Source organism: Papio anubis, chromosome 6 (genome assembly GCF_008728515.1).
Source record: "Papio anubis isolate 15944 chromosome 6, Panubis1.0, whole genome shotgun sequence".
Classification (NCBI taxonomy): domain Eukaryota; kingdom Metazoa; phylum Chordata; class Mammalia; order Primates; family Cercopithecidae; genus Papio; species Papio anubis.
In genome coordinates this window covers 110,614,024-110,628,705 of record NC_044981.1, presented here as the reverse complement: position 1 = coordinate 110,628,705, position 14,682 = coordinate 110,614,024, and the positions used below count along the sequence as shown (strand labels likewise).

The 14,682-nt window shown below is 42.3% G+C and overlaps 1 protein-coding gene across 13 annotated transcripts in view; it reads left to right on the top strand.

The window, feature by feature from the left end:
• Positions 1–14,682, top strand: part of ESR1 (estrogen receptor 1) — a 447,068-nt gene that overhangs the window by 143,075 nt on the left and 289,311 nt on the right. For 8 of the 13 annotated variants that reach the window (XM_009205860.4, XM_017957417.3, XM_017957418.3 and 5 more), the window contains one exon: positions 9,330–9,851. In XM_009205860.4, coding sequence (XP_009204124.1) covers positions 9,400–9,851 — 452 coding nt within the window. In that variant the 5' untranslated portion in view covers positions 9,330–9,399. 13 annotated transcript variants of the gene reach the window in all.

The window sequence follows — 14,682 nt, the reverse complement described above, 5'->3', positions numbered from 1 at the left end:
CAAAAGTTTTACACTAAATTCTTTTGAATCTTTGAATGTTTATATTATTCCCAATAATCTTTCCAATTCTTTTAAAAGGCTGATTTTTAGGAAGGCTAGCACTTTTTGATCACAAAATAGTTTCCCCGATGAGTATGATAGCTTCAATATCTTTCAAATTAGATTCTTTTGGAAATTGAACTATATCAAATAAAATAAAACAAGTAGGGTTTTTTGTTGTTGTTGTTAAAGGCATTATTATATTTGCAGGTTTGTACAATTTAGCAGATACAGGAAGGGTTTAAATTGTTTCTTTAGCTAGAATGTTCAGTTCAAATCATACAGATATAAGCCTGAGACCTAAATGAACTCTCTTCTGAGGACTAATGAATGGAAGGTAGATTACTCATTTCTTCATGTTCAGAAGACAAATTATGTCTCTGAACACAGTTGTTTCAATGTTTTTAACTTACGGTCTCAAACTCTTCCCATTTCTTTATCAGTGAATTGGGAAATGTGGAGGCAGTCTTGTTGTAGTTTCCAAAGATTTAGGCATTTTTGAGACTCTAAGAATAGTTCCTTGAGCCACCAATTTGTCCCTTAATTTTATTTAAGCTGAGCAAGGCCCATCTGACTTCTTTCAAGTCAGAAGAATGCAGCATCTACCCAGAGAGGCTGAGGGTGGGATGGAAAGAAGGAGGCACTCCAAGTTTGGAGACACAGATTCTAGTCCAGTTCCTTAAGCTGCATGACCTTCAGCAAGTCTCCCATGTTGTTCGGGGCCACAGTTTCTTTATAAGTGCAATGAAGAGTTTGGACTCAACAACTTATAAAGAAACATTCATTCTAATGGTCTATTATGTGAAAAGAATGTGAGTTGTTCTAGAAAATATGAATCTGCTCCCCGATTGTACTCCAAGCTCTGGTTCTAAATTTCAGTTATTGTAGTTACTTCTTTTGAGGTCAATCATTGAGGAAGTCAGTTAATGCAGAGATGATGTCTGGAAGGAGTTTACAAGTTTGTTGTTCAAATAGTATTTGTTGGGGGCCAACTAAAACTACACATCAGGGATTGTGCTCACATTGGACTAGTGTCTTTGGAAAACACAGTCCTTGTGTGTCCTTTTTGAATTTACAGGCCAACTTCGGGAAGCAGAGAGACAAATAGGAAATCCAACAGCATGATAAGTAGTACAATGGGAATGTTTAGGGAGACATGAGCACTCAACAGGATATCGAGGAAGGTTTCCTGGTGGCTGTGATGTCTCAAGGGAGACTTGAAGCATGAGTAGGAATGTGTCAGATGAAAAGGAAGGGGAGGAAGATTTCAGGTAGAGTAACTTGCATACATGAACATTTAGACCCAGAGACAGTCCAGAGGGACTGAGGAACTTAAAAGAAATCCAGTATGAGAGGAGTATAGTACCTGTTGGGGAGGGTGGGTACTCTTGATAAAGCAGGATAATAATTCGAGTTCTTTGGCTCTTGAGTTACTTTTGGACAAGTTGAGCTTCAGGTAGCTAGTACATAGTAGGAGCTTAATAAATGTTTATTGAATGAATGAACATGTAAGTAAAATGTCTAATAGGTACCTGGAAATGTGGACTTCCTAGTCAGGAAAGAGAGGTTGGATGGAGATTTCTATTTTGAAGTTTTCAATGTATATATGAAAGTAAAAACACAAGGAGTGGTTGTGATCATCCAGGAGAAGGTATGCAGAGGAGGAAAGAGGGTCTAGGGGCTGAATCCTGGGGCACCCACACCTGAGAGGAGGAAGAGGAAGAGGGGCTCTCAGAAAAGCCTGAGCAGGAAGGACCATTGTAATAGGACTAAACACTAAAGCCCTAGAAGTCAGCTCTCTGGGGGCAGAGGTTTTTGTTTTGTTTATTTTGGGATGCCTGCTGTTGACCAGATTATGCCCCCAGACCCACCCACATTCACATATTGAAGCCCTAACCCTCAATGTAACTGTATCTGGAGACAGGGTCTTTGGGAGGTAATTACGGTTAAACGAGGTTATAAGGGTGGGACCCTACACTAATAGGACTGTGGCCTTATAAGAAGCGCTCTCTCTCTTTCTGTCCTCCTCCTTCTACCCCCTCCAGGGTCCACCCCCACCCCACACTGAGAAAATAAATCACTGTTGTTTAAGTCACCCAGTCTATGGTGTTTTGCTATAGTAGCCTGAGCTGACCAAAACAGTTCTCGACACTTAGGAATGGTCCTGGTAAATACAGCTAATCAATATTTTTTTTGAGTGAATTGAATGAATGAGTCATTCATTGGCATGCTTATGAATGCATTCCTCCCTCCGCAGTGTGATTGTCATTGAGCAGGTTGGGAGAAGGGAGGAGCTCTTGCAAGCATGGAAGTCTGGGTGCTTAGGGAGAATGGGAGGGTGCTGTGGACACAAAATTGGAAGAAAGAGCTGAAAAGGCTGAAAAGGTTGAAAATGCTAAACTGCTCAAATCTCCTCTCTCTCTCTCTCTCTCTCTCTTTTTTTTTTTTAAATCATTTGGCTAGGCTGGCTCTGAAATTGGGGATGGTTCTTGGTTGATTATGTAGTGTGTGTATGTGTGTGTGTGTGTAAAGGCCCTTCTTAACATTAGATAGGACTATCGGAATCTAAGTGAATTTAGGCACAATCTAGATATTGCTCTTCATAGAGAAATAATACTCTAAGCTGGCAATGAAATTCCTCAAGTAAACAACAGATAAAGGGAAGGAGAGGGACACAGTGTAATAATAATTGAAATAATTGGAATTCTTGTATCACTCATGACACTTACAGTGAAAGTACTTTCTAAATTGTCTTCCATGACATGCAACATAGGTACATTATATAAAAAGATCCTAAAATATTGTTAAAAAGAAATTTTCCCAGAAAATGTAAGATAAAAGTTAACTAAATTCTATTAAGCTTGCAAGTTAACTCCAAATCATTCATTGACTCATAATCAAGAACAGTCTTGCTGCCTGACAACCAAAAAATTCAAACTGTCTTCATCAAGTCCTGGGTGGGAAGCCAGGAAATGGGATCTGAGATCACAGGCTTTGTGAGAGTCAGGGTCTTTGGCTTGACTCTTGGTCACAAATCATGCCTTTTTTTCCTTGGAGAGATAGTGGGAAAGAAAAGGCTGTTTCAAAACATGTTAAAGAATACTGATTCCACTTGGCTTCTTGTTAACGTGTACCCTTGCAGACTTGGGTAAAACCTGATCCTGTTAAAAGTCATTGTACTTAAAAAGATTCATGACTAGAGTGTTAGGACAATTCTGTGGCCTTGAGGGTCCCATTGCAGCAAGAGGAGTCTGACTGAGAAGAGGATAGCTCTGTCCTTTGATGCCCAGTAACCTGCATGCCCAGCACCTTGCTGGCTGTGCCATTGGTAGGAAATGCAGTATATGCACTTCGATTTGTAAGAGATCATGGTCCAAAGAGATCATAGATTTATTTTGCCACCTGGCCCAGAGGGTGATAGAACTTCGGACAATGGTTGCCTATAGGGGTTGGGAGTTTATTGGAATGGGACACAAAGGGAAATTTCTGCGGTGATGGAAATACTCTATACTTTCATTGGGATAGTTGTTACATGGACATATCCATCTGTCACATTCATCAAATGGTATGCTTTAGATACATGTATTTCATTGTATATAAATTTTGCCTCAAAAAACAAAAACTCAAGGTCAGGTGAAAAAAGTCTAGGAACTAATCAAAAACCCTTAAAATAAGTGACCAAACTATTTGTGAAAATGAGCAGAAACTTTAAGGGAAATTCTTCGTTATTTTTCCACATTAGAGGAAAATTGATGGTATCAGATAAATGCTCAAAAATAAGCTTCCAAACAGAGCATTTATAATCAGTACAATAATAAGTTTGAACACAGCCAAACCTTCATGTCTCAGAGTAAAGGAACCATTTCTTTTATGGTATAAGCTATTATGGAGATAGTTCCACATTTATTTTCTTTCATGTTTCTTTTGGAGGAATAAGGTTTTGTAAATGTAAAAAGCTTTTAAAGGAGCTAGAGAAGAAGCTATGTTTGGTCATAGTATTATCTGCTTACGAACTAAAAATTCAGAGCTCTCTTGTGAATCATGCTGCCAAGAATTGCAGACTTAAGCCTCGAGATTGTACGAATTTAAATTTTGACTTTATGACCTCAGTCAGCATAAAGATACAAAGATAATCTTCCATCAAAAACAGTTTTGAAAATGTTGGAATGGGCCGGGCGCGATGGCTCATGCCTATAATCCCAGCACTTTGGGAGGCTGAGGCAGGTGGATCACCTGAGGTCAGGAGTTCAAGACCAGCCTGGTCAACATGGTAAAATTCCGTCTCAACTAAACATACAAAAAAATTAGCTGAGCATGGTGGCAGACACCTGTAATCCCAGCTACTTCAGGAGGCAGAGGCAGGAGAATTGCTTGAACCTGGGAGGCAGACGTTGCAGTGAGCCGAGATTGCACCAGTACACTCCAGCCTGGGTGACAAAAGTGAAACTCTCTCTCAAAAAAAAAAAAAAAAAAAAAAGGTAGAATGTCACATGGAAAGTTAACTTTTAGAGATAGTAATCCAGACACCTATAATATTACGTTGTCCTTTTAAGTATCTATATCAATAAATTAACCAACATTTGATGACCTAACATGGCCAGGGACAGGGCTGGGTGCTCATAATTCCCGAATAATTCTAGCCAGACCTGTCCTCAAGGAGCTTATGAGCAGGGTGAAGGGATAAAAACCAGATAAATAACTCTAATTCAGGAAGAATGTGATAAATGCATGATAACTACCACTAGAATTCCGAGGAGAGGAAATTTTCTTTGAATAGAGACTAAAGGAAGGAATAATGAATGTGGTAGCATTTGGGCTGGACCTATTGCAAGAGTCATGCTCTCCCCTGACAAGCCAAGAAAGTGGGGATTCAAGGTAGAAGGAAAGAAAAGCTCTAAGTTCTTTGAGTATTAAAATTTTGCTTGGCTGAAGCATAGGTTACAGTCGGAGGAGATGGACTAGGAAGGATCATTACGGGCGGAGAGGAAGCCCTGAACTCATGGGGGAAGCTATGATTTGGGTTCAAGGCAGAGCTGGGTCATGTCAAGATGGATCCTGAAGCAGTAAAAAAGTCCAAGAAAGTAAACCGGTCGCAGGGTTTAGGATGAAGTCTGGGAGGAAAGGGCAGAGAGATCCTTAGGAGGCTCTTAGGACAGGTAAGGTAATAGGTCTCAAAGGGAGTGGCAGAAATGAAATGGAAAAAGAGAGATTGTAAAGCTAGAAGGCCCAGGAACTGCCTCTTGATTAGGTGTGGAAGGCAAGGGAAAATCAGCCCTCGAAGAAGACAGTGAGATTTTAATCTGGATGACTGGAGAGACAGTAATGCTGGGCACAGACAGAGGGAAGTTGAGAGGAACACCATGTTTGAGAATGGTGACTCATATTTGAACAATCCAGCAATGCCCAGCAGACTGCTGGAAAAGTGGGGCTGAAGATATATTCAATGGCGGAGCCAGAGCAATCTTTATCCTTCTTCACCTGGGAGAACCAGTAAGTCATGGCTGGAGTGTGTGTATCCAGCAAGAGAGGTTGGGGAGGGAAGCAAAGAGAGCTGGGAACCTAAGAGTGAAGTTTTTGCCAAAGGCATGAGAGAAAAGTCGGCGTAGCACTGTATACTTTCCCACCCAAGCTCACCTGCTCAGGGACAAGGCTCACCAAGATGAGTCTGGAAGAGAATGCTGGAAAGAAAACTGACTTTATTGAACTTCTTGGACTAACTTTGATTGTAAATCTCTGAACAATCAAAGCCTATGAGGAGACAGCCAACCTTCTTATTCTTCCTATGTCAATAGTGAACAATTGCAGATCTCCTTTCCTTTTTTTCTCCTTTCCCCTCTTCCTCTCTCCTCCCTCCCTGAATGCTCTTGGTTTTTTTTTTTTTTTTTTGGACTGGTCTAGAACATGGGTGGCCATTGTTGACCTACAGGAGGGACCACTGTCACCAACAAAGGGTAACAATCTTTCTTATCAATATTTATTTATATCCAATATTTATTTTCAATACTGACTATGGAGAGAGCTCTCCTGTGCTCCAACACTGCAATATTGGGGGTCTTTCAAAGCACCAAGATATATATTTGCATCTGGCATCATTAACATTTTTATGACTTTCTACTTCTTTCTTTGTACTGGTCTCAAGAGCCACTCATAAATCTCTCAGTAACTGCATAGTGTCCCAGGGCCAGAGACCGGCCACTCCTGGCATTGTGATTAGAGTCATTTAATATCCAAGGTGGTGACTAATGTCTGGCAACAGAGGCTCCATTGGGTGTCATGTGTCCTGGGGCCCTGAGCGTGGGCACTCTAGGAGCACCTCATTATTGCATGTCAGTACTATGGCCAAGAGAAACGTTGAGAAAGTGGTCAAGAGGTGGATCCATGTGAACGCCACTGGAAAACGAGAGACCTCTTTCCCGATCACTGTCAGTGCAACTCGAAAGCCTAAAATCAGTTGAAAACAAAGGTATCTACCTTTATCTTATGTTCATATCCTAGGCTTTTAATAATATGTATTTTTCACATGTTTACAGAAAGCAGTCAACTGAGCTATTCGTGGAAAGGTTTGTGGGTTTGGTTAACGAAGTGGAGGAGTATTACATTTCAGCTGGAAACACATCCCTAGAATGCCAAAACATTTATTCCAAAGTCTGGTTTCCTGGTGCAATCGGAGGCATGGCAATGCCTCTGTTCAGAGACTGGGGTCTAGGGCCAGTAAGGCATTTGATCCACATGTATCCCAGAAGGCTTTTATTGTTAAATTATATTCTTTCGGAAAAACCACCCATGTCCTATTTTGTAAACTTGATATCCATACACTTTTGACTGGCATTCTATTTTAGCCGTAAGAGTATGATTCACAGCAAGCCTGTTTTTCCTCTTGCTTGGGGTGGCAGCGGAAAGCATAGGGTACTTTCCAGCCTCCAAGGGTAAGGGGCAAAGGGGCTGGGGTTTCTCCTCCTCAGTACAGCTTTCTCTGGCTGTGCCACGCTGCTCCCTGTGAGCAGACAGCAAGTCTCCCCTCACTCCCCACTGCCATTCATCCAGCGCCGTGCAGTAGCCCAGCTGCGTGTCTGCCGGGAGGGGCTGCCAAGTGCCCTGCCTACTGGCTGCTTCCCGAATCCCTGCCATTCCACGCACAAACACATCCACACACGCTCTCTGCCTAGTTCACACACTGAGCCACTCGCACATGCGAGCACATTCCTTCCTTCCTTCTCACTGTCTCGGCCCTTGACTTCTACAAGCCCATGGAACATTTCTGGAAAGACGTTCTTGATCCAGCAGGGTAGGCTTGTTTTGATTTCTCTCTCTGTAGCTTTAGCATTTTGAGAAAGCAACTTACCTTTCTGGCTAGTGTCTGTATCCTAGCAGGGAGATGAGGATTGCTGTTCTCCATGGGGGTACGTGTGTGTCTCCTTTTTCTTTCATGACTTGTAGGATTCTTTGTGCCATTTGCATATAATTTGGCAGGTTCAGATTTTTTAAGAGCCCTATGAAGTGCTTTTTGCGTGTGTTTTAAAAAGGCATTTGAAAATTGAAAGTGTGATTTATGGAAACTAAATCATCTGTGAAAAATTGCTTTGGAAAGTAATGATTGCTGGCCATAAAGGGAAATATCTGTGATGTACCTAATGTGTTTTTAACCCTTTATTTGCTGACAATCTATAGTCATTAATGCTAAACCGGATTTTGGCTTCGTATTAAATCAGCTAATCTGTATATTGTCCGACAATGGTCTGTTTTTGTAGGAATTAGATAAAATGTATACTTGATATAAAATATTCAAAAATGTAACTATTAGGAACAGTAAGCTTGGCATTTAGATATACCATGAACACTTTGTCAGGTACTCTGTTGGGTGTTTGGGATAGCAATTAAAATAAAGTATTGATAGTTGTACCAGAGTCTATTAGGCTGCAGCAAAGGAAGTTTATTAAAAAGTATAAACTCTCCAAGATTATAGATGCATGACATGCTTTCCGTGTTTTTTGTGTCCTTAATATGTATATGTATGTGTGTGTGTGCGTATGTGTGTGTGCATGCTTAACTTTTAATTCAGTTAAAAACTTTTTTCTATTTGTTTTTCATCTGGATATTTGATTCTGCATATCCTAGCCCAAGTGAACCGAGAAGATCGAGTTGTAGGACTAAAGAATAGACATGCAGAAATGCATTTTGAAAATCTGTTAGCTGAACCAGACCGACAATGTCACATAATTGCCAAAGCTTTGGTTCATGACCTGAGGTTATGTTGGGTATGAAAAGGTCACATTTTATATTCAGTTTTCTGAAGTTTTGGTTGCATAACTAACCTGTGGAAGGCATGAACACCCATGTGCGCCCTAACCAAAGGTTTTTCTGAATCATCCTTCACATGAGAATTCCTAATGGGACCAAGTACAGTACTGTGGTCCAACATAAACACACAAGCCCAGCTGAGAGAATCTCAGAAGGTTGTGGAAGGGGTCCACTTTGGGAGCATTTTGCAGAGGAAGAGACTGAGGTCCTGGCAGGTTGCATTCTCCTGATGGCAAAATGCAGCTCTTCCTATATGTATACCCTGAATCTCCGCCCCCCTTCCCCTCAGATGCCCCCTGTCAGTTCCCCCAGCTGCTAAATATAGCTGTCTGTGGCTGGCTGCCTATGCAACCACACACCCCATTCTATCTGCCCTATCTCGGTTACAGTGTAGTCCTCCCCAGGGTCATCCTATGTACACACTACGTATTTCTAGCCAACGAGGAGGGGGAATCAAACAGAAAGAGAGATAAACAGAGATATATTGGAGTCTGGCACGGGGCACATAAGGCAGCACATTAGAGAAAGCCGGCCCCTGGATTCGTCTTTCGCGTTTATTTTAAGCCCAGTCTTCCCTGGGCCACCTTTAGCAGATCCTCGTGCGCCCCCGCCCCCTGGCCGTGAAACTCAGCCTCTATCCAGCAGCGACGACAAGTAAAGTAAAGTTCAGGGAAGCTGCTCTTTGGGATCGCTCCAAATCGAGTTGTGCCTGGAGTGATGTTTAAGCCAATGTCAGGGCAAGGCAACAGTCCCTGGCCTTCCTCCAGCACCTTTGTAATGCATATGAGCTCGGGAGACCAGTACTTAAAGTTGGAGGCCCGGGAGCCCGGGAGCTGGCGGAGGGCGTTCGTCCCGGGACTGCACTTGCTCCCGTCGGGTCGCCAGGCTTCACCGGACCCGCAGGCTCCCGGGTCAGGGCCGGGGCCAGAGCTCGCGTCTCGGCGGGACATGCGCTGCGTCGCCTCTAACCTCGGGCTGTGCTCTTTTTCCAGGTGGCCCGCCGGCTTCTGAGCCTTCTGCCCTGCGGGGACACGGTCTGCGCCCTGCCCACGGCCACGGACCATGACCATGACCCTCCACACCAAAGCATCCGGGATGGCCCTACTGCATCAGATCCAAGGGAACGAGCTGGAGCCCCTGAACCGTCCGCAGCTCAAGATCCCCCTGGAGCGGCCCCTGGGCGAGGTGTACGTGGACAGCAGCAAGCCCGCCGTGTACAGCTACCCCGAGGGCGCCGCCTACGAGTTCAACGCCGCGGCCGCCGCCAACGCGCAGGTCTACGGCCAGACGGGCCTCCCGTACGGCCCCGGGTCTGAGGCTGCGGCGTTCGGCTCCAACGGCCTGGGGGGTTTCCCCCCACTCAACAGCGTGTCTCCGAGCCCGCTGATGCTGCTGCACCCGCCGCCGCAGCTGTCGCCTTTCCTGCAGCCCCACGGCCAGCAGGTGCCCTACTACCTGGAGAACGAGCCCAGCGGCTACACGGTGCGCGAGGCCGGCCCTCCAGCATTCTACAGGTACCCGCGCCCGCGCCGCCCGTCGGGGTGGCCGCCGCGCCCGGCGAGAGGGAGGAAGGGAGGAAGGGAGGGAGGGAGAAGGGGGAGCCGAGGGAGCCGCGGGAGCCGCGGGACGCGCGACCCGAGGGTGCGCGCAGGGAGCCCGGTGCGCGCGGCCCAGCCCGGGGGTTCTGCGTGCAGCCCGCGTTGCGTTCAGAGTCAAGTTCTCTCGCCGGGCAGCTGAGAAAAACGTGCTCTCCACCCACTTAGGGTCCGTGCGACAGGCAGACCCGAAAGCCCGGGGCTTCCTAACTAAACACACGTTGGAAAACCAGACAAAGCAGCAGTTATTTGCGGGGCAAAACACCTCCAGGCAAATAAACACGAAGCGCTTTGAGTCACTCGAGAAGGACCCGCTCTTGGCATTTAAAGTTGGGGGTGTTTGGAGTTAGCGGAGCTCGGCAGAATTTTATTTATCCTTTCAATGTTTTTGTTTAATGTGCTCCCCAAATTTCCTTTCATCTAGACTATTTGATTGGAAATATGTCGGCTATGATGATGACTTTCTGGGAAGCGATTCCTGTCACCCTCTTTCCCCTCCTCCCCACCCCACGTCCTGGGGCTTTAGAGAGCGATTGGGAGTTGAATGGGTCTGATTTCGGAGTTAGCTGGCAGTCCGCGCTGGAGCGGATTGCTGGCATGTGACTTCTGACAGCCGGAAATTTGTAGGTGTCCCGCGAGTTTAAAACAAGCCATATGGAAGCACGAGTGCTTAAAAATAATCTCCCGCCAGCCCAGTGACGAGCCTGTCCCACCCGGGGAGAATGCCCCGGAGTGGCGTGCGGGTCCGCCGGGGTCAGCGCCTCGCAGCCACTGTGGAACGAGCGCGGCCGGTCCAAGACACAGGAGACCACTTCGTGACTTCAATGGCGAAGGTTGTGTGTCCTCATTTTTATTTTTTTTCCGACAAGATTTATTCTTTCTCCCTCTCCCTTTCCTCCCATTTTCCCTTGCCCAGTTTCTCCCCCCCCTTTTTTTTTTTTTTTCCTGATGGGCCTGCAGAGGGATTAGGTGGGCGCTTCTGGTGAACACCTGCCTAGGTGGCCACAGGACAGGTGTACTCTGGACTGGGTTTGGGAGCTTCAGGGCGCCACATGGCTGGGTGCTGAATTAGGCATTTCCTAACTGTACACTGGTATCTGGACTGGTGTCTCCATTATCTTTCTGCCTTGTAAGCCGTGGACCAGTTTCTGTTAAGTATTCTGTTTCCAGGGACATTTATAGCAGAAGGAAGGGAATAAGGTGCAGTTTGGCCCCAGAGGATACGGAAGGGCAGATTCTGGGGGTATCCAGCGTGCATCTTCAGCTGCCTTAGAGAAATTTACAGCATCCCACAGCCACGCAGGTCCAAGCTGTCTTTACTTAAAAGACAAACAATGAACAAAACTTTTAAAAGTTGGCATATTTCAAATTAATTTTACTTGTTTTAATTTAGGGTTAAAACAGAGAAAAAGGATTTCTTCTGCCCACTTTTTTTTTTTTTAATGGAAGAACAAAATACAGCGATTAAGTCTAATTCCACACAACATTAAAAACTCCTTGATGTGAAGGAAGGCATTGGTATGATGTGAATTCCATAACCTTATGATGGACTCCAGAAACCATTTTCCTTCCTATTTAATTTTCAGTTCTTTTATTGCAAATTAATGCCACTGAATTTCAATGGGCACTAATGAGACTGCTCCTTGGTAGATTATTTACTGCCTTGCTAATAATTACAAAGTGAACCTGGTCAAATACAGAGGGGATCGCATCTTATTCAAAATTGTTCATCATCCCAGCGATAAGTAGTATCAGTGTCATGTGCCCTATCTTACACTTTTTGCATTAAATGATATTCAAATACTTAGAATAATAAAAAAAGATACAGAGAACTTAAAAATTAAAAAAAAAACTTGCACAAATGGGACTCTGTTTGGAAATTCAGTTTTAGAATGATTTTTCCTGTGTTTTATTTCCTGGATTATCTTTCCTCTTTTGTTAGAATTCTGCCTCTTATTATCCAGCAAGGAAGAGAAGCATCTATGCAAGTTCTTCATATGGACAGATGTTATTTAGTATTTTTGCCCTCTCAGTTTTTCTGCTTAAATAACTCTGGGTGTAAGGGAAAGGATTGATTGGACTCTTTTAGGAAACTTCAAGTTTCTTAAGTAGTTCTCAAAAGGTTTTAGGGCTGAAAGCAGTGTTTTCAAACTGCTTGTTGTGACCCAGAAGGTCGTGAAATCAGTTTAATGAGTCTAGAATATTTTTTAAAAGGAATAAAACAGAAAGGAATATAATAGAAAATATCAGCGTGCATGGCATTTAGTAAGGATAAGTTTTGTTTCCTGAAAATCTGTTTTATTATACATGCTTCTGTGTGCTGATTGTGATGTAAAATGTATTTCTTACTGTGGATTGAACTCAAAGAAAACATTAGAAAGCTAATGGCCTAAAATATTATATGTTCAGTAGAAAACAAAAAATTCAGACAAGTGGCTGGTTGTTTTTACCTATACAAATCAAAATGCTATTTTGATTGTCTTCATTTTTCCCTTATAAATTAGGTTGGTGTCTTTAGTCAGTTAGGCTAAGTTTTACTGTCTGATTCTTAACTTTTCTATTATAGAATGGTGCTGTCATGTGGACTGTCCTCATGAGTGTCCCACTGGATGTTCAGAGAATTTATGTGAAGGTCATATCATTTAGCATTGAGACACTGTGGTTACTTTCTTCCATTTCTTCCATAATATGCAGCCACATCTATGTGTGAAGAAATGTATTAGATAAAATTTCTCTGGGCACATAATAATGTGAGAAAGATTGTCACATGTCCCAGCAAATTGTTATTAATATAAATTTGTTACTTGGCAAGCTGAGATTTTGCAAGATGTTACTCAAAATTTCATGATGAAGGAAACGGGGAGTCATCTTATCCTGGGTTCCTTTTTAGGTTTCAAACAATTTAGGAACTCTGAATAAAACTAAAGATGAAGCTTAATTATATCAACTATCCTTTTTAAAGTTCAAATTAGGAATTTAATGCTGCATGCTTATTTCAGTTTTATTACTCAGTATTCTTAAAAGTTAGACATCACTCACTTCTCCAAAAAACTTGGCAAATGTATAAACCTTTTGCATCAAAATCAATGCCCTGCTAATTTATGTACTGGCCATCTGCATATTTTGGGCAACTCATTTGTCCACTGGTGATCATTTAAAACTCTTTCTCAAGTTTGAATAGAGACTGATCTCCAAAGTGAGATTTAAGTGACTAACTTTCAAGTTTCCGATACATTTTTCCTTTTACTTAGATAACATTTCAGCCCCCTTCCTTTCTGATCTTACTTTTTTATTAATTTAAATTGTTACTGATTACCTGACACTTTGTGCTGGTCTAAGAATAGTCCAAAGAGTTACATATTCCCTCGTGAATGAGCGTATTTTTGGATGAAAACGGAATCACATCTTCAATCTCCATTTCATTTTCACCTCCTCCATGTGGCTTGTACCTGTTTGGAAGAAAGCTCCTGAAGGATAATTGCCACTTATTCTAATCTTCTTTCTCACACTCATTTAATTTGGATCCCTGGCTATAGTTGTTATTTACTTTGTGAATATATTTAGGCTATGACATTCATAATTTGGGAAAATTCTCAGGTTTGAGAATTTTGGTTTCTTGTAGTTTTAAGGATATGCAAGACAGGTGTAAGAAACTGCCAAGGGGAGGAACCATAGATATCAGGAAAAACTAGAAAAGACGCCAGACTTACCATTAATGGTGAGACAATAGTAACTTTGTTAAGTGAGATTGTATATGTTAAAGTGGTACAGAAACTAAACAAATATTAGGTGTTTTTATTATTTTACTCACATGTTAATATTTGTTTTGGTGCTTTCACAGGCTAAAAAGCAAGGAAAAAACAGATTTAAGTGGTCAGTAATTTTGTTATAAATATAGAATGATGATTATATGAAATCTTTTCCTGTGAAAGTCAAATTTAAGTAAAATCTTTATCACCATCTGCAACATTTTTCTGCAGCCTGGCTTACTGGGTTATCATAAAGAACATTGATTTTACAGATATATTTAAAAAATGTCAAAACCCTGATTATGTGTAAACAATTTTACATAAGGAAATATATGAATTTTAATTATATTTTTCTAAAATCCATACTCAGCATGAAATTAATACATCTTACCCCCTCCCTGTGACTTCATTATTATTTTTAATGTAACTTTAGAAGAACCCAGTAGAGAGAGCAGCGTGCTAAGTGCGTTTCTTTCTTTTCCAGACAACTTTGAATGGAGAGGAGCAAATTAGTCTTTTGGTTTAATTCTGTCTCAGTTTGCTTATCTAAAAAAAAGGAAAACAGAGTGGCTACAATTGTTTCGAACCAAATGTGTACTCCAGAGAAAGATGCTATATTAATCCAAAAAATACAGCCACTTGAATGCAAACCAGCCAAAGCGAAAGTGTAAGGGATTTGATGGAAAGGAGGCAGTTCATCAAAGTTATTGAGGGGTTTTATATTTTAAACTCTGCCAATGACTTGACGTGTAATGTCACTTAAAAAAAAAAAAAGTATGTCTGAGCTGTTTCCTACTTCGTCTCTAAAATATCCTCATAGTGATCTCTGAAATCCCAGGACTTAAGTGGGCTGGAGGTTACGGGAAGCACCTTTATAATATCCTTAATCTTATGAGGGAAGAAACCATAACTGCTCAGTTCTCTGCCTTGGATAATATCATGAGGGACTCTAAAGAAAGTTTTGCATTAATCAACAATGTTTTAAATTATGTGTATATTTT